Here is a 23,086-nt window from a genome sequence, read left to right on the forward strand (position 1 = left end):
TTTTTTTTCGGAAATAAAGAAGTAAATCTATTAATCTGCTCTCTTTGCTATATTTCACATTTGGGAATTTTGGCATTTGATGTAAAATCTGGGAAAACTTTTTTTTTGTTGTCTTCCACAGGTTCATCAACCAAGTCCAGGAAGAAGAGGTGTCCCTACACCAAATACCAAATCCGAGAACTTGAACGAGAGTTTTTCTTCAATGTGTACATTAACAAAGAGAAGCGACTCCAGCTGTCCAGGATGTTAAACCTGACAGATCGGCAAGTGAAGATTTGGTTTCAGAACAGAAGAATGAAAGAGAAAAAGCTAAACCGCGACCGTCTACAGTATTTCACTGGGAATCCTTTGTTCTGATACCTGGCATATCACACACACGGAGGAAAAATCGCAAACACTTTTCCAAGTGGCTTCATGGTCAGCTGTGATTAACAGTTGATTTCACAAAAATCTGGCTTTAAAAAATTAATTTGCCAATATTTTGTATCATTAGAATTTTTGCACCAACTCTTGCGTTTATTTGTATTCTCATATTTTTGCGTTATCGGTAGCAGAAATTTCCGCAAATTGCGAGCTGTGCTTCGAAATAATTTATATTAAATATATGTAGGCTTCTTTATTCTCTGAATGTATATTTGTAAGGCGCATGCAATGCAAATTGTGGTGTGAATAAAAGTACGAAAATAAATATGCTGTCACGAAACCGATCACAAGGAAGTTTTACAAAAAACTAAACTAAACTAAAAAAACTTTACATCAGGAAAGATTTCGGAATAATTTAGGCGCTTGCAGTACTGTAATGTCCCGTTATTTCCTTTGCTTTGAAACACTTGATTGTTTACTAAACCTTGAACCGTCTAGACACTATAATAAAAGTAGCTGTAAATGTCTAAATAGGGGGCTATTGGACTTTGGTGTCCCAACCCCCAGACCACATGAGGACTGATTCTCCTTCCTGTCTTAAAGTACTTTAACTCCAGGCTAGAAATGCTTTGAGAATTTCTGCGCATCGTTTCCATATTTAGCTCATGCTGGCATATTGGGGCACTTGCAACTAAAGAAATGGAAGACAATGGAAAATATTGTAACCAGGCCGGTCTTCTAGAAGGATAAGTATTTCTTTTTCATGTTTCTCTCCTTTTGCAGTATTATAAATTGGATATATGTTTCTTTGATGGCTCTGAATCTGCGAAGAAGAAAGAAACGCAAAGTGAGCTTATAGCACGAAATTTGTACGATCTTCCTTGTGTAGGTAAGGCGATTCCATCTTTGTGTAGCTTCACCATACACGAACCATAAAGCTGCCTCTGCAAAAAGTGAAAAAATTTTTAATTCCATAAAAATATAAGGTGCTGTATATCCTTCTTTCCCTTTCTTTGTAACCAGTAGGGGGGACGAACTAAATAAATGCACCAATTTCGGACAAAACAGCCGCTTTATTGATAATTAATTTGTTAAAAGATAGGCGATCGCTCATTTATGCAACAAAAATTACTCCCATTTTTTTAGTGTCAGAAAAAGAAAACCTCTATAGATTGATTTTTGCTAATTTAGTACCACCTGGGTTACATTTACTGTTTTCCTCCCCAAAAGGATATTAGAAAACTGAGGTTTCATTAAGCATTTAGAAGGGTGCTCAGCTTGTCCTGCAGTGCAATTGCATTACCAACTGTGAGGGGCGTTTCACTTCAATTCTCAATGTAGCCACAAGAGGGCACTCTCAGTTTTTACAGCCATGCAGTCAATTTAACATAAACCCCACATGAAAGCCTGTCAGTGAGGGAATAATCAGTTCAGCAAGCTGTTTGTTTACATTTCTATTTTAATTATTACTTCTTCCAGTCCACTAAATTCAGCATGGTTTGAATATTGCTGTTTTTTTATTTAAAGACTCATTCCCTTCAAAGTATTTCATCCTCTTTTTTAATGAACTGATAAAAAAACACCGACAAAACGAGAGCCTTGAGTTTCCTTAAAGAAAATAAGAACACTGTTAATCAGAGAGCGCATTACATTTTGCTAAATGCTTCTCTGAAGGGATGAAATTCCTGATGAGTTTCATGAAAACAGCAAACACAATTTCAAATAATTGTCATGCGTATGGAAATGACACCAGGAATTTAATTCTGTTCTGTTTCTTTGTTTGTGATCCGCATCATAAAGGCTTAGACCTTTACCTGAGGGCCGCATGGGCCTGAAGCCCAGTAATATCTCATGTTTATGCTAAAAGGAGCAGTGAATATTGACCCACATTTGCTATATATGTATTTCTGTTCAAATATATATATGTATATGTAACATATATATGTAACGTTTGTTTCTTTTATTTTCATTGTCAAATTCTCGTCTATTTGAGTCTAGCTATTTACTTTGAAAAAAGGTACAGGTACTCCGAATAAAGACCGAGTATTGTCGCAGTTTTTAAGCTTTCTTGTTTTGCTTGTAACTAAAATCAGCCAGTATTTTTTTTTCTTGTTTTTAGATTACCAACTGTTCGTTTTTTAAATTTACGCGCTCTACTCCAATGTTTTAAATACAAGTGAATCTCTTGTTATTTTCTTTAAATTATCACTGTTAATATTTCCACTGTTCACAAGACTAATAATGGCAGCAATGATGTCAACGAGTGTACGTATCCTTCGGACCATTTGACTTAAAAATATATTTTGGATCAATGTGATGTATAAATTGTTGATTTTGCCTGAAGAACATACTGGCTTCCAAATGAGTTTTTTTTTTAAATTGTATGTTAAAATGTTATCTTTGCAACATTATTGGAAACATGATAATTAAAAAAGAGAAAAAATATATATCCATTATCATTTGCCTCATTTAACTGCTGTAAAGCTTTATTTAAATAGCTATAACTGCTGCATATGGTATTCTAGGTTTTTCTTTTTTGACAATCCCGTTTGCATAGCACACGTGTTTGTTTACAGCCAACTATAAATATCGAAGAGCCTTAAAGAGAGCCAAACGGACGTTACACATCTTCTCTTACACACTGTATAATTATTTCAAGCTTGTGCCATTACTATCAAACACATAAGGATTCCCAGTGTTACACTTTTTTGTAAAGGCCGTTAGAATCAGTGGCAATTACTGGCATGACCTCTGATTTGTGATCATGAATAATTTCGTGGACAGTGTTTTTTTCCCTCTCTAGTTTAACAGGCAGTACACGTTTGCCTTCCTTACGAGCGAAAACACTGAGGTATTTAGAGAATACTGTGACTGTGAGCACAGACACGGTCAAGCAAGTCATTTTGAACTCTGCTTCTGAGCGTCAAATACGTAGTTAAACGAAAGCACAGATATGATAATCCTGGAGAAATAGCTTCATGGATTAAGTGTGAAGTGTGTAATAACGACTGAGAAAGCTATAACGTTGACCTTCACGTTTTTACCAGTCTGTGAGTTCAATTTGTTAAAGGTGTGTGTCCACCTTTCACATCATCTTATGGATCTTCTGGGTATTTTAAAAGCTGATATCTTCCAGGAAACGGGGAAATCGTTTCCTCTTTAATAGAGAGATTCTGTGCACCTTAATTGAAAAACATCAACAACAATAAGCCTTTCATAAATTGTCAAATCATAATGAAAAAAGACCAAAATTTAAATAGATGAAAGGAGAAAGCGTTACATTTATATTTAGTTTATTCTTTTGTTACATATTTAATACAAATACAATCGAGACATATGCTGCATATATGCAGGGAAAGCACTCTTAATGATTACAGCGGGTGAAGTGTGAAAGGTTAAATAAAAATATAATCAGCATTATAATCAGCAGAGCTGCTAAATTTTTTCCAAATAGTCTGCAGTTGTCGCCTATGCGCCATGCAGGCACCCCCACCCCCCTCCCCATACACCTACACACACGCACACCTACACACACGCACTCTCTCGAGAATGTCTTCCACACAAAGAGACACGCATATTCTTCAAGTTGGTGCACTGATAAACACTTAAACACTTCACAGCGCGTCTGTCGTCATAAATCTGAGACTAGATTGAAGGCGAGCAGTTTTTGTTGGGATTCAAATGGTCCTTTCGACGCATTTCTTTCAATTTCGCGAATAAGTCTCCAAGTCCCGCGATGCCCAGTGGAAACGTGCGCGACTCTCTGCAAAAACCAATTTCAAGTCCGTGTTGTAGGTGTCGCTGTTGACCACGTCTGCATCCGCAGTGCGAGTGTGTGCAGAGAGAGGAGGCTGCGTCTCAAGGCCATTTTCAAATCTCATTGGTGGGCTTGTCATGTGGTTGGGAGGCATCCTGACTTACAGATTGTTTTTCCTAGATATGTCAGCTTACAAAGGACATCTCTCTCCTCCTAAGAACTTAAATTCAAAAAATGTCCTTCTCCAGTAGCTCTCCTGTGGCAAATACATTTTTAGTGGACTCTTTAATTGGTGCTTGCAGGACGGACAGCTTTTACTCCAACAGCAACATGTACATGCCGTCTGGCTCAGAAATGGGAACTTACGGAATGCAAACCTGTGGACTCCTGCCGTCTTTCGGCAAAAGAGGGGAGGTCAACCACCAAAATATGGGCATGAACGTCCACTCGTACATACCTCAGATAGATAACTGGACTGATCCGAGCAGACCCTGCAGAATAGAGCCTCCCAATCAGATGTCAAACTGTACATTTTCACAGAGCATAAAGGAAGAGAGTAATTGCTGCATGTACTCCGATAAGAGAATACAAAAAGTCAACTCTTCAGAAGTCCCCGCATATTCTAACGTTATTCCTGAATCGTGTCCGGTCGATGGTCCCGAGATCCCGGTTCCCGGCTATTTCAGACTGAGCCAAACTTATGCGAACGGGAAGCATCAGGAAAACTACTGCCATGAAGCACCGAGTCCAAACGCGACACTGATGCAGCTCAGCCGGGTCACCCCGAAACCGCAGCCCTCGTCGGCATCTTCTAATTTCTCAGAGGTGGATAAAAAAATTGAGGACGCTTCGCAAAACCCGGAAACCGCAAGAACGCCGGTCCCCGTAGAAAGCCCGGATCCCAAGTCGGGCTCGGAGGAGAAAAACTGCTCAGTGGAAGCGCCTGTGTCCAGTCCTGAGCTGCTACAGAAGGAAGGGAAAGGTGGGTTGGCTGTAATGAAAGCTTTTATCTCGTGGCGCGGTGCTGAGAAGGCTCCAGCATCATAAAACCAAGTATAAAACACAAACAACCCTAAAGTCGTAATGTTTAATGAGAGTCTTTCTCAGGTTGCACTGATAGGCAACAGAGAATGGTTTTACCATGCAGCATGAAGCCTATGTCCTCCTGTTCTTTGGATATTTAAAGTATATGCATATTTTTTTAATGCATGATCTTGTGTTATGTGAGCATATTGCACAGCTTTCATAAATTGAAGCGTTAAATCAAGCTCCACTGATTAATTCTAACATCTGTTTGGCAAATGTGTGAACTTTTAAGTTTTGGAAAAAGATGAAAAATGATGAGGAGAAATCTCACCCTAACTCCAATCCAGTTTTGACAATTTGCAAAATTAGTAAAATATGTCAAATTCCTTATGAAATCTTACACGATTCATATTAATTCACTATTTAAATCAGGATTTACAGAAAAAAAATCAGGCCATATACACACGTATTCCTCGTGTGCGGGTTGATCATTTGGGGTTTCATTTCATTTTTGTTTTATTAGTGATGGCATGTGAGTGACTAATAACAACCCATGCATTTTATTTATTCAGGGAAATGTTGTGCGTTATTTCCCAGAGGTGAAATCCAAAGCAACTGATGAGCTTTTTGTTCGAGAGGACGCTCAGTGCGTCGCTAAAAGAATAAAAAATTAATAAATAAAAAAATAAAACTCTGATCTCTCTGATTTGAATCCCTGCAGACTGCAAGAGTGACACTCTCACAAACAACTGGCTGACAGCAAAAAGTGGGAGAAAGAAAAGGTGCCCCTACACAAAGCACCAAACCCTGGAGCTGGAGAAAGAGTTTCTCTTCAATATGTACCTGACCCGAGAGCGCCGCCTAGAGATCAGCAGGAGCGTTAACCTGACCGACAGGCAGGTCAAGATCTGGTTTCAGAACCGCAGGATGAAGCTGAAGAAAATGAACAGGGAAAACCGCATCCGTGAACTGACCTCAAATCTCACCTTTTCGTGAGGCTGCATGTGTTAGCTGTCTTTCCCCCTCCTCGTCCTTCACATATTGATGCTTCGCTGGCATTGGACATTTATCTCAAAATCAACAAAACTGTGACTGTATTGCCAATCTTAGTATTTTTTTTATTTGTATTATTATTATTATTATTTTGCGTGGCGTCCTGTATTTGTTTTGTTTCATCACAGGGTAACACTTTGTGGTCTTAAATTATTGGAGGGTGCTTCTCTTCTACTAAAAAGACATGGGTATCCGGCCGAGCTGTGGAAAAGGTTACTCTATTTCAGTCATGAAAGCACATTTATTGTCGTCTAGTGCAACATTTGTTTAAGAGTAAGTGCAAGCCGTGTGCTCGATAGTGAAATGTTTCTATGGGCTTTAAAGTGATGGAAAAAATACAGAACAAAACAATGTCAATCTGTGAATTTATTGCATGTTTGTGGCATGTATCTTGCAATAAATATATTGTCAAAGGATCTTGTTTTAGATTTGTCCGTGCTACACGGTCTCTGCTCGGCAAATAGCCTGCATCAGTTTTAGCAGCACTGTGAGTATCCGAAATTAATTTGCACTGACGCAAGCATTGTTTTCCTTCAAAAAACAGTCCCATTCCGAGCAGGAAAAGGCAAGAAAAAGAACAATTTCCTCCAAGCTTGTTGCACAAAACAGCAGGCAAAACAGTGTGAACGCGTCCCTCATTTGTGTTTCCAGTTTCGCCAAACGTTTGTAATTATGCCGCAACTTCATCTGAAGACGAGCCGAAACAGTAATCTTCTTAAATTCAGAAAATATATTCTCACGCTCATTTACGCGCAGGCTACTCGAGGAAGGCAAATTCTGGCTAAAAACGACTTAAAAATAAAATCTAAGTAAAATTAGTATGAATAACAAGATAGAATTCCTTTAAAGTCTATTTGGATGCAAAAGAAAAAGCTCAGCAAAAGCATGCGAAGATGGCTGATTGTGTAATGGAATAAAGTTGGTTTAGCTTTTGCGTGCAGGCCTGTTTATAATTAAACTCACTGCCTATAAGGATTAGAGGACGGAGTAAATTACTTTCGGCTCTCCCTTTCTTCGTGGCGAAATCAGCCTTCATTTTCATCAACAAAATAACTTCGTGTGGCCTTCTTAGCTTGCCACAAATCTTTTTCAAGCGTCTGATAACGTAACACAATTTCTGATCCCCTCCTCAGATTTGACCTAGTTCTTATCTCCAAGTGTTCACTGAAGGTCGAGACATTCTGCCTTACACAGTGCGAGAAAATGACATAGTGAAAAAAGTAGGTAAAAAAGTAGAAGAAGAAACATGGCAAGATGTGCAGGCTATTAGTGCTAAATTACACCTTTCAGAGAGCAATACACACATGGACTCCTCCAAGTCTTTTTTTTATTGACGGCATGTATAATCACACGCACCTCGTAAAACATTTATTGATACATTATTACTCTCCTTTCAATGAATATAATAATTTCACGACTGCTGCTGTTTCCGCCTCAACTTAAAAAATTAAACCAACTCAGAAAATACGTTTCCTTGCCAAAATATTAACAATGGATACACCGCACTGTGAGCTGAAATGGCGTCTTTTTTATTTTACAACATGTTATTACATCTATTTTACGAGGACTCTGTAAGTCCATAAACCATTTTACTGGGATTGAGGGTATCGGGACAGGACGATATTAGAAGAGCTTTTTCCCCCTTGAAGGATTAAGACAGAAGGAATCCGTGTTTTTGGACGCCGTGTGTGCTTTTTGGTGGAAATGTTTCTTACTCCTTTAAAAAACAGAACAACAGACTGCAGGTTTTGTTGAAACATCCTCACATCTTCATTAAAAAAGGGGCATTTTATTTGAGCGTTAGTTTTCTCCCACTAGTCACATCAGAATGGGCTTTTTATTATTTGAGAAATGAAAAGCTAAATTAAAAAAAAAAAAAAAAAAGGGGGGGGGGTGAGCAAGGGCAGGATTGATTTACTCGCTGTATTGGTAAATATGACCACGTGATCCATGTAACCAATCCCTGTAGATGCGGGCCAGCAAAAATACTATGATTGTTCATAAAGGGAAGCTTCCCGTAACAGTGCAACCCTTATTATATGAGTAGGAAGCCATCAAAAATGTCTTCCAGTGGCACTCTCAGTAACTGCTATGTGGACGCTATAATGGGGCAGGAGCCGGAGGATGTGTACGGTGCTCGCTTTATTCAGGCTCCACACGCGATGACCCCGAGGCCGTCAGGTGCTGGGGACAACGCAGACTTTTCCTCGTGTAATTTTGCACCGAAATCCGCTGTTTTCTCGCCGTCCTGGTCCTCAGTTCATCCTCAGGGGATTTATCATCCATATGTGCACCACCACCACCACCAGTCCCATCTGCCTGCGTCGGACGGGAGATACGTTAGCGTCCGACCGTGGATGGACCCCATTTCGAACCACGTTTCGTTCGCCGGATTCCCCTCCAGCAGTCGGTCGTACGGGACAAAGCCAGAGGTCTTGCCAGCTAAATCTTCAGATTGTGACACGTTGGAAGCGGAGGCTCGGCCGCTCGCTGGCGAATTCACGTGTGGAGTATCGGAGTGTCCAGAAAAAACAACCAAAGAACACAGTGGAAGTGAGCTTTCGAGCCACAGCGAACCCAAAGAGGAAAAACAAAAACTTGACCCAAGTAAGTAAACGAAATAGCCGGTGCTGATTTACAACTTTAAGAACTGTATGAGCCGGGTGTGTAAAACTGGAGGTTTTACTAACCTATAAAAGTGTCTCGTACTATACTGTTGCTCCGAAAGGGGAGAACCCGCCCTACAAGGGTTATTGCAGGGATCCTAATGTTTTTCATGTCACGGGACACCCGAAATAGATACACAACTGAATATTTCGATAAGACTGCATCTAAAGAGACTTTATACCTAAGTACAGATCTATTCCCCTCTGTTGGTGCACGGGGGCAATCGGTACAAACAGGAAATCATGTAATCGAAATAGTCCTCTTTGGACATAACAGGCAACAGTTCTCATTTTCTTTTGCTTCAATGAAACCGACCGCAAGTCTCTGAGCCCCATTAAGTAAAAACAATGGCTATGGTTTATTAAAGGTTACAATAAAAAGGGGAAAAACCAAACAACTAATCACATGTGTATTTACTTTATGTGTCTTTAGGTAACCCTGCAGCAAATTGGATTCACGCACGCTCGACGAGAAAGAAGCGATGTCCCTACACAAAATATCAGACTTTAGAGCTAGAGAAGGAGTTCCTCTACAACATGTATTTGACAAGAGACCGGCGCTATGAAGTCGCTCGCATACTCAGTTTAACGGAGAGACAAGTGAAGATCTGGTTCCAGAACAGGAGGATGAAAATGAAGAAGATGAACAGAGAGAGGAACGGCAAGGAGCAGCTATAAGTCCGGTGCTGGTGCCGTTTCACACATTCTGACGTTTGTACCAAGGAAGCCATGTGAACAATTATAATGATTTTTGATAGGAGCCTCCTTAGCCATTTTATTTTTTTAAATCTTATTATTATTATTATTATTATTATTTTTTTTTTTAACATTTATTAAGTGTCAGCGTTCTGGGGTTATTTGGCCAAATATGCATCACACGTGCAAAAAATTTGCCTTGATGAGACCCACAGAGGATTTGTCGAACAATGTTTCAAGCCAACTGAAAGTTTTACGCAACAAAGTGGGATGTTTACGCAGCAGGAAACATGTATGTGTATTGCTGTTATTTGGAGTTGTGTGTATATATATATATATATAAATATAAATATAAAAAGAATTCAGAGCAACTACTTCGACTGCTGTCTATGTCACTACACACACGGGACGCAGTTTCAGTAAAGCCGGAATTTACCCAGTTTTAACGACATTTTGCTTAAAATCTTTGTTTTTAAAACCTCCTAAATTATTTTTTAAGCTTTCATACAGTTCATGACAAGGTGCCATGTTTAGGAAAGGAAAAATCTCCCTTTAGTCTAAATCAAAAATAAATGCATAAAGATTTTATCCTTTATTCGTATTTTTGACACGTTGACGTAAGCACCTTGCTCTTTAATTTATTTGTATTAGACCAAAGCATATCCCCTAAGGCCTTACTTATCCAAATGCGGTTTATCGAGGCCATGTAACCTAATAGAGAACAGCACTATTTAACATAATATTAAATATGTAATGGCTGGATGTTCTTATTAGCAGCCCACATATTAAAATTATATTAAACCCCCACTAAATATTATTTAAAACATCTTTAAAAATAACTTTAAAAAACGGAAGATTTTAGTGTTTTTTTGAAAAGTAGTGCTCCAAGTCATAAAATGTTTGCTATTGGGAGAGGTGTTGCGGCGAATTTCCAATTTATGGTCCAACTTGTACGAACAATTACTTTAAAGCAGGAAGAACCGCGGTCCAATAAAGCTATAGAAATGGCTAGACGTCTGGCCTAAATTACTTTATGGGCCTGGCCAGTAATTACGCTCTCCTTTGAAAAACCCTTTTTCCTGGGTGTTTGCGTCTGTTGCTGACAAACAGAGTGTAGACACTTTTCCATGGGGTGTCTGGTCGATGAATTGTTTTAGAGGAAATCACCCCCCACCTTAATGGTCACGTGTATTCATCAATTGCACTTCCCACCGATGGGAAAAAAAAACTTAACTTTGACTGCTGTGTGGTGCAGTCTTATCTTCTGATGGGACTGTGTACTGAAATGGTCAAGAAGAGCACGTGTCTTAATTGTACTTTACGGGCAGGAGCTAACACGCTTTGTTTTTCTTTGTTCTTAAACCACCTTCAGTGGAACTTGTTGATTAAAACAGGAATCCAGAAAGTTGCAGATCTAAAAGCAATCTGTTTACCTTTACTGGAGCTTCAGGGCCCCTGGAAAGAATACCGGGAGCGCTAGAGGGCGATGTTGTCCTTTAAGTCTCAGCTAAAGCAGCCTATTCACAGCTGGAACACGTAGACAAGGCAAGGTCCATACCATTGTCCATGTTTTTACTGATTTATATCATAAACGTCTTATGCCCTGATGAACGTGTGTGAAGAAGAGCGCTCTACTTTTAATAGTTCCAAAACCTGAAAGCCCCATTTTTCTAATCGGTTATTGCAGCACCCTTATACTGATTTTGAAATCTCCTGACAGCTCCCAGGCCCCATATTTCAGCAATATGTCACACATTTGCACAAAGGAGAAGCCAAATTTAATCGTTAGAGGGAAGGCTTTCTGAAGGCAGAAACAGACCCAGCCCACCGTGTAAATGCAGAGAAAATAACAACAGAGACACTGATCTTTCACAGATGGTTTTTTCCTTTAAAGGGCATGTCTCTGAGCCTCGTCGTTTTATTATTATTAGCCTGCTATTGTTATTGTTAAATAACCAGCGAAGTAGCCTGTCGTTTTTAGACTGTCCCAGTGTCCTGCTTGTTGTGATACTATTAATAATATTACTACTACTTAAAATGTAAACTGTAGTGCTTTCTGTTTCACAAAGCTCACATTAAAACAAGTAATTACAGTTTAAAAATGGCGTCAATTCACTGACAATAAAACACACCAAGTACACTCAGATTTAGCTTTCTTTTTATATATAAATCCAAGTTGTTTTGCTTTATTTTTACACCTTACACTCATTTCGTGAAATAAAATGCAGCTTATCCTTCTTCTGCTGTTTGTGCGCTTTAGCGCAGTTATGGAGCCATAAAGAGATGTTGCAGCACATACTGCTGTGAGCATCACTTTAATAATCACTATTGAAACGGCTGAACACACGTTCAACTTGGTTGTTGTTTTTTCTTTATTTGAGACTACACTGTTTACACACACGAGGAATGGATCGAATTCTGTCTCTGCAAAGGAAGCTGCTTACCCTTTAAATAATGCGAATAGTTAGAGACCGTACTGGTTCAATTACTGGTTCAAAGGAGAATAATAGACCTAGAAGGAGCATGGGAGTAACATTTTAGTACGTCTGTCCGTCTGACGTTATTGTGTACAGTCACTACAGCAGGACAAAAACAACAGAACAGGCCTGCTTCCATCAGATTATATATGTATATATATATATATACTTTGCGCTGCATGCAGACTTTTCCCGTATTAATGTTATGCGTGTAGGCCAAGATAATCAGGGCAATTTAACATAAAAAAAGAGTAAAACGTAAAGTGATAACTTTATTAGAAAAAAACGACGTAAGACACATAATACACCTTTTTTATTTTATTTTATTTTATTTTATTGTTGGGAGAACTGTGTGCGCATTAAAAAAACGAAGAAAAGAAGAAGACGAAAAGAAAACAAATGTGATGTATGAATTTTAAAGTTCGCTTGTCAGGAGTGCATTTTAATGTCTCCTCTCCCCCACTCGTCCCAATATAATTTTAGATTTTTAATATGTTTTTTTAATTATGTATTGTTATAAATATGCTTATGAATTTAACCGCTTTTGTTTTCATAGCGACTGCAACGAAACAAGCATAGAATATGACTATATATTCTAGATCCTATTCAACAGATCCTGGACGTTACACGGTGTTTCTATGAGAATAGAGCTGCGGATGAATATAGAATGACAATGCGGAGGAACACTAAATGACACTTCTCCAAAAGCGAATGAAACACTGCGGTTTGATAAAAGTGTGGGTAGGCAGCCTCTGGCTGGTCAGGAGTAATGTGACGAGGAATTTGTAGCTCAGAATGGGTCACAAAGACAGATAGAGTCAGTGTGCTTGGCAAATAATGACACAAATGTGCCTGTAAGCATTAACTTAGTTCACCACACTTTTTAATCTTTAGTTTCTTGAAGGCAGACTTTGACATGATTCCAGGATCTGAATTTATGTCTCTGAGAAAATCAGTGTCGGCCTATCAATAAGCATGCAGCACTAAACCTGTCAGTGAAAGCCACTTGGCAAAAGAAGGAGAAAAAGAAGAAGAAGAAAACGATTTTTAAACTTTGCAAAGCCCTAATTGTCGTTTGCAGAATAACTGATATGTGATTGATTCATTTATATAAATGTATATTATGTGGCATGCCGAAACGCTTAAAGTCGTGCAACAAGATATATGTTGGGCGCAAACAAAGAGGCGCCGACATACAGTGAAAAAATGACATTGATATGCCCCATATGTGTGTGTGTGTATGTGTGTGTGTGTGTGTGTGTGTGTGTGTGTGTGTGTGTGTGTGTGTGTGTGCCTGCATAGATAGATAGATAGATAGATAGATAGATAGATAGATAGATAGATAGATAGATAGATAGGTTAAAAGTACAGTAAAGATGCATCAGTCTATTTCCCTCCAAAAGAAAGGCCTTCAAGTATAGTCTACATTACAGTAACGTCATAGTCGCAATGCAATGTGATTTAACAAATCCTGAGGTCTTGCATCTTTCTCCCTCTTTCACAGGGACACACGCGGGGAGAGAGAAAGGAAAGGGAGCTATAAGACAGGAAACCAGAGCCATTGCTCGGGCTAGCCTAACTATAAATCGCACAGTGCTTTCTCTGGCGTGCCACCAGATGAACGAGAGTGAAATACATGAAATTCCTCTTTGGTGCAGTCGTAGACACGTGTGCAGAGACTGCATGCAGTTGCAGTATTTAGGTCTTTAAGTGTCGAGTTTCAATTACACGAAAAAACTTTCACACCATAGTGTATCTCTGTCTCTAATAATAAACAACAGCTGGCCTGTAAGAGGGTGGGAAAAAGCCGTTGATAAGCAATATCATTTGGAAACACAAAAGTCCCGCATCCGTTGAAAATCTGTCCTCCAGGACAATGACTGAACATCCACGGGAAAAGGCCGGCGACAAAGCATTAGACTTTTAATGAGGGAAAAAAGGTGTAAATTATACTTGCTGGTTTTATTGTGTGGCGTTTTCCTAGCATCTGCTGCACAGGCCGTGAACTCACAGATGAGAAATAAAATAAAATAAAGGCACAAAGTTGTTCTGTATTTTATACAAGAAATATTTGGTTTCTCAAAAGATTTTGTTTCGTAAAATCTCCAGTTTCTGCAAAACGTTAAACATCAACGTGATCTATGGCAGATTATGCATTTTAACACTGTAATATCCAAACCTCGGATCAGTTTGATTTTGCCAAATATTTAATAATAATAAAAAGATTAATCTCATATACTTAATCAGACTCGTTTCTTAGTTGTTCTGTACACTTTGCATGAAGTTTTAGATTTTTGAGTGATGCAAACGACGACAGAAAAAAAAAACAACAGGGGGAAAAGCTCTTGCTTGGGGGACCTGGTGGGGCTTCTGCTATTATGCGCCAAGATGGAGAGAATTGCTGCAGTCCAAATTCCTTTTTGTGAGGGGACAATTTACAACTTGGTAATAGACCTTTTTATGTGCCTCCATCGCCTGTCATTGGATGCCACTGGTCATGTGCGAGAGGCAAACGTCTTCATGGCCCTTTTCCTGATTTCCCTGGCGATTTCCCCCCACTGCATTCTGTATCACGTTGTCTATGGTGTTAAACCGATACACTACGGTCTGCTCTCTTAAAAATCGCCTGCCATTCGTTTCATAATTGTCTGATCAGCGCATATTTTCCCGGCGCTGCGTCGTTTGTTTAATTAATTATTTTTTCTTTTACTGGATGACAAGACAAGCGTTTCAACTTTATCCACATCCCACCTTCTTCATTCACAGAGCTGTGCTGGCTCTTTCACGCAAAATGCACTGCCTGAGCAAACTTCAAAGAGCAAGCATGGAGTACCTCACCACCATAGGTAAGATTTCTTGTGCGATAATGGCGTTTATTAGTTGGGCATGTGTGAGAGCATGTAAAGTTTGACAGCTTCCTGTTTCATTGGTCATGTAAATGAGCTGCAAGGTAATGGCACTCAGGTAATTTGGTGAAGTCACATGTTGCTGGGTGTGTTGGGATTAATTGTTTTTGTTTTTAGACATGTTCAGTAACAGAAGTCTGGCCATTATATTATAATGATTAACAAACGTCCGTTTAGCCGGCAAGTTGCCTTTTATAATGCAACAACCACAGAGAAATATTTAAGAAGATATCATATGAATTTCAAGTCGTTTCATCATGTTTATTGATGCCTTTTTAAAGCCTTAGATGCACAAATAGAAGTTGTTTCTGAGGTCACAGATGGCGATGTGTGAGCTGTGTTTTTGATGCAGAGAAGTTTTTTTTCCCACTGTGCACTGCAAGAGAGCTTTGTCTTTAACCGGTCATTCCTTATTTTGCTTTCAGCGTTAAGTTATTGGTTGTAGACAGATCCCAATTCCATCAGCCTCTACGAATAATTGTAGCTATATTATCCCTCATCTCTCAACCTGCTAGAAAATCTGTATTGGCGTATTCAGGCCACCATATTCCATCACACTGTTTCGCTTTATATGCTAATAAATGAGGGATTATACTCGAGACAAAGTTCAGTTAATTTGCTTTATGGAACGTATACAAAGCCTGGCAGCAAAAGTTCAGTTTTCCTACTTGTTTTCAGCTGCCTGGAGATGAGGCCAACTGAACAAAGACAGTATTTCACTGTTGCCTGACAGGCAGCTGCGAAAGTATTTACAGCCTTACTGCAATGCGGCAAAATGGACCCTGAAAGACAGGCACAAGCAGAAGCCTGAGAGAATTACATAGGACTCAGTCATGATCTTTTACATTTTGACAGTGCAAAAAAAAAAAAAAAGATCACACGTTTTAAGCGTTTTTTGTAATGCACGTAATTATTTAGTATATGTGTGACCGCAGGCCCTGCACTAATATTTTTATTAGTTTCCATAAATGGATTTCCTCCCTTCACTCCTACTCAGCTCCTCTCAGACATCCAGACTGTCTAGACCCTTTAGCAACAGACTTATATAATCATATAATATATTTTGTGAGATTTCTTTGCTCAAGCCAAGCCATGTGAACCTAAATGTGCTGTCATTTGCCTTCTATTTAATAGTTTTAATTGTTTTTTTGTTTCCACTTAGATAAATGATGCTTCCATTAACAATGTTAAGTATGAATCATCACCACAACATCAGCATTTTCAATTTCAACATCTACTTTGCAGTTTATTACTACAGATATTCCCATTATAGTCTTTTTTTAAATGTTCACTCTACAAATAGAGGAAAATATTTAGATATAAATATGCTATGGTAATTATTCTGAATTCATATAATGTGTTTAAAGAGCTTGACTAAACCTAGTTTTGAATTACCTTGCATTAGGCTACTTGCTTTGGAGGGAATCATTTAGAGGAGTAATTGAGCAAATTTTGAAATCAGTGGTCTGCATACCAACAGTAAATCTCCTCTCCCCTCATTCAAAACTTCATCAACAGTTTGATGAAACACAGGATTGGGTGAAATAACTGGTTTGTGTATGTTTTATATATTTATTTATTTATTGTATTTATTACAGTGGAACTGTGGAGAGGCCTTTATCATGCCAGCAGAAGGCGCTGTTGCCCAACAGTCAGATTCTCTGGTCCCATTTAGCAATCCTTTTACTAGCATGCTCTTTGGTGCTGTAAGTAGATGAGGCGGGAATCACGTGATCCAGTTCGTTTTCTTTCTAAAAGTTGTTTTGGTGCCAGAAAAGTCACCCATGTGGCGCGCATGGGCACTAGATACGTTAAAGGCTGCTATCAAATGAGATCAGCCATTAAGATTATACAATGGTGCATTTTGTGCTGGTTTGGAAATCCTCCAAATATTCATGTCTGTCATCTTTCCCCAGCAAACAGTCATTCAATAATCGTAAACTGTGTCCTCGTGATAAACAGGATGATTCAATTAAAACGACTTTATTTACAAGTTCAAAACAGTTCGAGGAAACATGAAAACTAGAAGCAGGGGTTATGTGTAGGAAGAATTTGAATCTGCAAGAAAGGAAAAGCTTTTATGAAGACATACATGTAAGAAAATTCAAAGCCTCTGATCTGCTGCCCTCACATTTATTATACCTGCCGCACTGTGGCAGCCACCCAAACCTCAACATGGTCTGCTCTCTCCGGTTAGGTCAGAGCAGGGGGAGGAGGAGGAGCAAAAGGCATTGCACTCTGGGATTGGCCCGGAAGAATGAATGACATCAGTCCTATTGTGACAGGTTCACTGGACAGAAAAAAAAATGTATTCGGGCACCAATCAGTGACGCGTAGTGGTTCATTTGTTAACACTTTAGAGGTCAAAAGGCGTCAGATTTCAGGAGATTTAAATATTGAAATTCTCGATTTCAGTAGTTTTGATTCCATCACACCTCAATATTAAAATGATTAAAATGAATATTTAAGATGACCAGGATACTTTGGTGTTTGTTCATGGAAGTTTAAAGCTCGCACATATTTTTCTCCCCAGTTTTCACGGTGGGAATAAAACATGCTATTCTGTCACGGCTCGCTCTTGTACCACTTTCTGTTGTGACTGTTACAAAATCCCTTCCGCTTCCCTGCTTCCTCATTTCCACGACTTTTCCTCAGTGCACATCAGTGCAATCGCTATTATTGAGTAAGTGCAACTTTCAGGGTTATTTATGGGCCTGCGCCCTGTTGTGAATGGCTGTGAGGAAACACGTGATGCCATTAAACTTTGTTTTATGGCCTGGGACTTGACAAGCCAAAATATAATTCTCATTGTGTATTAGTAAGACAGTCCAGATGGAATAGAGCCTCAATTGACATGGAACTCTACCGGACTGGCTTTTCCCCTTCAGCATGGATGCGTTTGTTGGACTGCGTGTCATCTGTTGCGGTTTCCGCGGTAAGCTGCGTTTTATCATTATGCTCGTGGTATGGGCGTGTGATGTCACATGCGTAATGCTCAGGCTAAACTGTTTCCTGCCTGTAAAGCTGCAGTGCATGCTCGGTAACTTTTAGACAGTGTGCTCTTCTGATGAAGTTGTGTTCAAGTTTAGTACTTGTTTGATTTGTTTTGAAAAGCTTTTATGGATCTAACCTTCACTCTTTTTTAAAAAGTGTTATTGGTCTGATTTGCTCCACACCATATTCTTCTTATTCCTCTTTTGGTTCTGCTTCTTTGTTTGGTCTTTTTAAAGCTGTTTGGTGATCTTGTGCAGTTAACTTGAGATTTTAATCAAAGGAATTTTATTTTAAATTGCATTAATTTCCTGCTGTGTCCAACTGTTAAGCTGCACATTTCTTCACCCACAATTCGTTTGCTAGATAACGTCATCTTCTCTTTGGGTTTCAATCACACAGAAATGTTGTTTTTTTTAAACAGCACTGATTTCGCAAGAAAATCAGTTTTAAGTCTTTACATGGTGTGGATTTTCTTTTTTCTTAATTCACCCCAGGCCTGGCGCGTTTCTAACTGCAGGCCTTTAAATTATTAATTTTGTCACCCTTTGTTAGAAATTTAGTCTTGCAATGGTTGCATGTTTGATCCAAGCTTCAAATGGAATTTAGCCTTTATTTTGTATTACTGTCAGACAAAAAAAATCCCTTTATTACGTTGTGTGAAAAATAAGCAGGCCTGGTGTTTTCTGCAGCTTTCAAATCCACAGCTGATGGTTTACAAAATCGAAAACAAATATCTGTGAATGTAATGAAGAAATAGTCGAGCTGGAGACTAGTTGGCCATTGGTTTAACACGAGCTGCCAGGAAACGCTGACTTTATCATTCTTTTGTTGGGGAACTCGGCTTTGACCCGTCACAAGGACCGGCAGGGTCAGGTGAAAGGCAGGTCAGGCTGTCTAATAAATACTGAAACGTGAAGTGCAAGGACGATTTATAACAAATGAGTAAATAAATAAATAATGCACTCATCATTTAATTGAGGCCATAACGAATATTTTGAGTTTTTGTTCGTATTTTAGCGGAAGTTTTCCAGCTCAGATCACAGCATATATATCTACACATGCATACTACACGCAGGCCTACATATTCGTTAAAGGAGCTCCAGCACAAAGCGTCACACTGATTTTACATTTTACTGTTTTATGTTTGATTCTTATTTATTAAAGGCCTCTTTTACAAGGTTGGTGCAAGCCAATAATATTCCCTATTATATTACACTAAACCGTTTACATCACCTGTCAAATAATTAGCCACGAATTTGTTTCTTTATCCGTTTAATTTTTCTTATTAAAGAAGAAAACGTGTTCTGTGTGTGAGGCACAGTTGCTTTTTAAGCCCTTTCAGAGCTGAGATGCAATTATTGTGTCACATTTTGGACAAGAAGGAAACATGTCATAAATTCAAATTACTGTCTCGTTGCTTAAATACTGACTCAAAATTTTTAGAGTTTGCTATATTTTCTCGCCATCAGCGTTATTTTTCTCCATATAGACGCACTGATATGAAATTAGCTCACTCGCATGGTGATTTAGCGTCCTTGAAAAAAAAAAGTGTATTAATTTTGCTAGACCCTCTCAGTTTCTCTCAGTTTTGGCCAATCTGTCTTGATCACGCCCAGCTTTAACTAATTTAATTTGTAGAGGAAGCTCGGTGTAGGGCTTGAGGTGGTCTCCATGGCAGTTAGTTAAGGTCTGACGACTTGGTAAACTTTTGCACCCTTTGAGCTGTCAGCAGCAGTAAAAATAATTGAACTTTTTGATAAGTTTGTAAATGATTTGAGTTGACCTCGATGGCCTCCAGCCCGTAGCATCTTTTGGACAGCGGAGGTAGGAAACCCCTGTATAACCTGGCAAGTGCTCAGGGGTTTATACCGTTGCTCGATTGCTTGACGGAGGCTTAACTTTAAATCTGAGCTGACAGTTTTAAAAAGTTTAAGGTCATTTATGGATTTATGGTGTTTGAAGAAGTGTATTGTCTTGCTGTGAACTTGGGCTGTAGCCTGATGAAGAGAAGAAGATCTTCTGCGTTGAAAGCTGGGCTGATCTCAGTTGGTAGCTGTTTTTTCATTTACTTTACGCTTGTCATTTTCTTACGATTGACAGGAGCACCCAGGGCAGAGGTAGCCTGTAGCCTAATATTTTTCCTTTTCCTTTTCTTTATGTCTTCCTTCTTCTGCTCTTTTGGAAGCCTTGTCAGCCAGCAACTGACAAGGCTTCGAGGGTTTCGTGTGTCCTATTGACGAGATTTCCTTCAAATAAGCAACAAAAAAGACCACGAAAAAAGCCTACTTTATACTGTAGAAAAGGGGAATAAATTAAAAAGGAAATGCCGTGGCTAAAACAAAGAAAATAGGGCACTCGGAGTGATTATAGCTTATAAAAGTATGTGTTTATCCCTGGGTTTTTAATTCTTGCCTCTTATTTTCTTATGTAACCTCAGCTTCTTTGATGGTTTTGGTTTATTCTGATTGTGAGCCACTCTGTTAATTTTATTAGTCTAGAGTGCTGCACAAAGAAAACGTGATGTGGTTTAGGGGGTAAAATTAGGCAGCATCGCTTCCCGTCGTCTATATATACCCTGTAGAACCGAATTTGTGTGATGAAACCAGATTCACAGATTCGATTCTAGGGGAGTATATGGTCGATGAAAAAACTTCGATTTATTGACTTTACTGCCATCGTTATCAGGCATTTGAAGCCTAATGTGCTTCCAGTTGTTACATTAACAGTGTTGGTTTATGAGTGAGAGTAAATCTGACAACACCACATTCCTCATAAGAGGTCGTGCTGTAACTCTGTAGGCTTAAAGGAAATCTAATATGAAATGTTGCACGTGGAAATAAACATTGGAAGGTGTCTCTATTCCTGTTTGGCTCGCTGTGCTTTGCATGAAATACCAAATGAATTTACTAAATGAAACCAAGCCACAGACACTCCAGCTGTAGCTCTTTTTTCTCTCTTGTGGGCAGTTTCTGTCTCTACATTATTGATTCCCAGAGACTGCTGCTGCTGTCCAATAGGCTCCTGAGACAGATTTTTTTTTTCAAAGGGATGGGAGCAGATGAAGTGATGAGATTCGTGTAACTTTTGGATGACCCCTTCTTGACAAAGACAGTGTCCATCAATTGTCCTCACTCATTATTCGCTGTCTTTATGCCAAGGGGCTTTTTGTATCTTTTGTTGGTTTCTCTGTTGAACACCATGCTTTTAAGTTAGACTTTAGAAACCAGGAATCAGCTTTGATGAAACATCACCATGCACAGAAGACAATCCCCATTTTTAATATTCTGTTTTCTTTTTAATACGTTTCGTAAGTTCAATATTGTGCATATTTTTCTATTTATTTATTTTGAAATCCTCATTTTCTGTCTTCCAAACACGTACGCAGATGTTTCAAGATAATATTTGAGTTTTTTCCATCAGGTTCTAATTTCTGTGTATCTTAACTCAGATAAAAATGCATTTAGTTGTATGTTTACCAGTGTTTGGACCCGCATCACCTCTATTGGCCGATCTGGTCACATGGTTCGCTAACTTTATTCAGTTGACACCAAGTAGGAGGGCTTTATGGAGGGAGGAAAAAAGACAACTCGAGAAAAATTAGTATTTTCTACCTTCAGAAATTAATGGCCATGAGTTCGTATATGGTGAACTCTAAGTATGTGGATCCCAAATTTCCTCCCTGCGAGGAATATTCACAGAATAACTATATACCTGAGCAGGGCTCCGACTACTACAGTCCATCGCAGGACACAGACTTTCAGCATCCAGGGATCTACCCACGGTCAAACTACACGGAGCAACCCTTCAGCTGCAACACTGTGCAGGACTCCACAGTGCAACCACGGGGTCATGGGCACGAGAGAGCCAGCCACCCGAGCCATTTTAGCGCACAGACTGAGCAGGGGACTCCGGTCCAAGTGGCCGGACCCCGGACTTGTGGACAGCAGCAAAACACAAAGAGCCAAAATGGGATACAAGCCAAGCAGCCAGCAGTAGTTTACCCCTGGATGAAGAAAGTTCACGTAACTACTGGTAAGATTTCCTCTTCTTCTTCCTCTTCTTCCTCTACTGAGGGCTATAATCCAGAAAGCAGTCAGTATACTATTTATAGGAGTCTTTGAAAGGCCTCGCCAATTACACAAGTCATAAATTTTTATAGCTCAGGAAATAGGCCGCTAGGTGAGCGCCTAAAAGCTCCTCAAACACGCAGACTAGCCGGTGGAAATTGGGATGAAATCTAGAGCAAATCTGGTTAAATTTAGCTAAAATAACCCACTGTTTCCTGATGACAGTTCCGTTTAAATTTCCTTAAAGTATGAACTTTGACAGAGAAACTAATTTTCTTGTCCTGCACATGTTCTACCTGCATGCTGCATCGACCACATTTAGTGACTTTTGTTTGTTTCGTTTTGTTTTTCTTTTGTGTTCTTTCTCCCAGTGAACCCGGATTACACGGGATCTGAACCCAAGCGGTCCAGAACAGCTTACACCCGGCAGCAGGTTCTGGAGCTAGAAAAGGAGTTTCATTTTAACAGGTATCTGACCAGGCGGCGGCGGATTGAGATTGCCCACACTCTTTGTCTCTCCGAAAGGCAGATTAAAATCTGGTTTCAAAACAGACGGATGAAATGGAAGAAAGATCACAAACTACCCAACACCAAGGGGAGATCTGCACCAGTCTCCAACCATCTGCAGAGCATTCAGAAGGATAACCTGACTGATATCACAGCATTATAAGAAAGGAAAGCGGTCCTGTCCTTAGAGATTAACTGTATATAAAAAAGACAAAAGTTACATCTGACTTTTGCATGGACTGATGTCGTTTCTAGCCATTTTGTTTTTAATTTAACAAACATGACCCTCCAGCATTGTTGCCTCGAGTCTGAGTGAGAAAATCAATCGGTCTTTAAAACCGAGAGGTTTGCAAGCTGAGCCTCTTCTGTGTTCAAATTTCCTCAAAGAGACAGAAAAAACGTCGAAATAAACTTTTCCTTCCCTCTTTTTCCGACGTTGCCCCCTCTGAGGAGACATTTATCAAGCAGCCTCGGCCGATTCAGTGGATTTAAACAAAGTGTCTCTGCTCTTCTCACGTGGATTCAGCTGATTTAAACAATGAAATATCTTTGCTTAAAAACAAAACAGTGAGAT

The 23,086-nt window shown here is 39.3% G+C and overlaps 4 protein-coding genes across 5 annotated transcripts in view; all 4 read left to right on the plus strand.

Annotated features, from left to right (window-relative positions):
* hoxd11a (homeobox D11a) overlaps window positions 1-459 on the plus strand; it is a 1,589-nt gene extending 1,130 nt beyond the window's left edge. Inside the window, exon 2 of the mRNA XM_005723503.2 lies at window positions 122-459. Within this exon, the coding sequence (XP_005723560.1) occupies window positions 122-357 (236 nt within the window). The 3' untranslated portion in view covers window positions 358-459. The remainder of the gene's footprint in view (window positions 1-121) is intronic.
* A 3,816-nt stretch (window positions 460-4,275) lies between these two features.
* hoxd10a (homeobox D10a) lies at window positions 4,276-6,222 on the plus strand. Its single transcript, XM_005723504.1, has 2 exons — window positions 4,276-5,102; window positions 5,868-6,222. The coding sequence occupies exons 1-2, from the start codon at window positions 4,355-4,357 to the stop codon at window positions 6,140-6,142; spliced, it is 1,023 nt and encodes a 340-aa protein (XP_005723561.1). The 5' UTR covers window positions 4,276-4,354; the 3' UTR covers window positions 6,143-6,222.
* Window positions 6,223-8,186: 1,964 nt separating this feature from the next.
* hoxd9a (homeobox D9a) lies at window positions 8,187-9,660 on the plus strand. Its single transcript, XM_005723506.1, has 2 exons — window positions 8,187-8,806; window positions 9,299-9,660. Exons 1-2 carry the CDS (start codon window positions 8,239-8,241, stop codon window positions 9,541-9,543), a joined length of 813 nt encoding a protein of 270 aa, XP_005723563.1. The 5' UTR covers window positions 8,187-8,238; the 3' UTR covers window positions 9,544-9,660.
* Window positions 9,661-21,465: 11,805 nt separating this feature from the next.
* hoxd4a (homeobox D4a) overlaps window positions 21,466-23,086 on the plus strand; it is a 10,206-nt gene continuing 8,585 nt past the window's right edge. Inside the window, exons 1-2 of one of the 2 annotated variants that reach the window (XM_005723509.1) lie at window positions 21,466-21,970; window positions 22,377-22,473. In XM_005723509.1, coding sequence (XP_005723566.1) covers window positions 21,562-21,970; window positions 22,377-22,473 — 506 coding nt within the window. In that variant the 5' untranslated portion in view covers window positions 21,466-21,561. Of the gene's footprint in view, window positions 21,971-22,376; window positions 22,948-23,086 lie in introns of those variants that run through there. The other variant, XM_005723508.1, reaches the window with a different exon arrangement.

Source organism: Pundamilia nyererei, unplaced genomic scaffold (genome assembly GCF_000239375.1).
Source record: "Pundamilia nyererei isolate P.nyererei 1_Seehausen unplaced genomic scaffold, PunNye1.0 scaffold00009, whole genome shotgun sequence".
NCBI lineage: Eukaryota > Metazoa > Chordata > Actinopteri > Cichliformes > Cichlidae > Pundamilia > Pundamilia nyererei.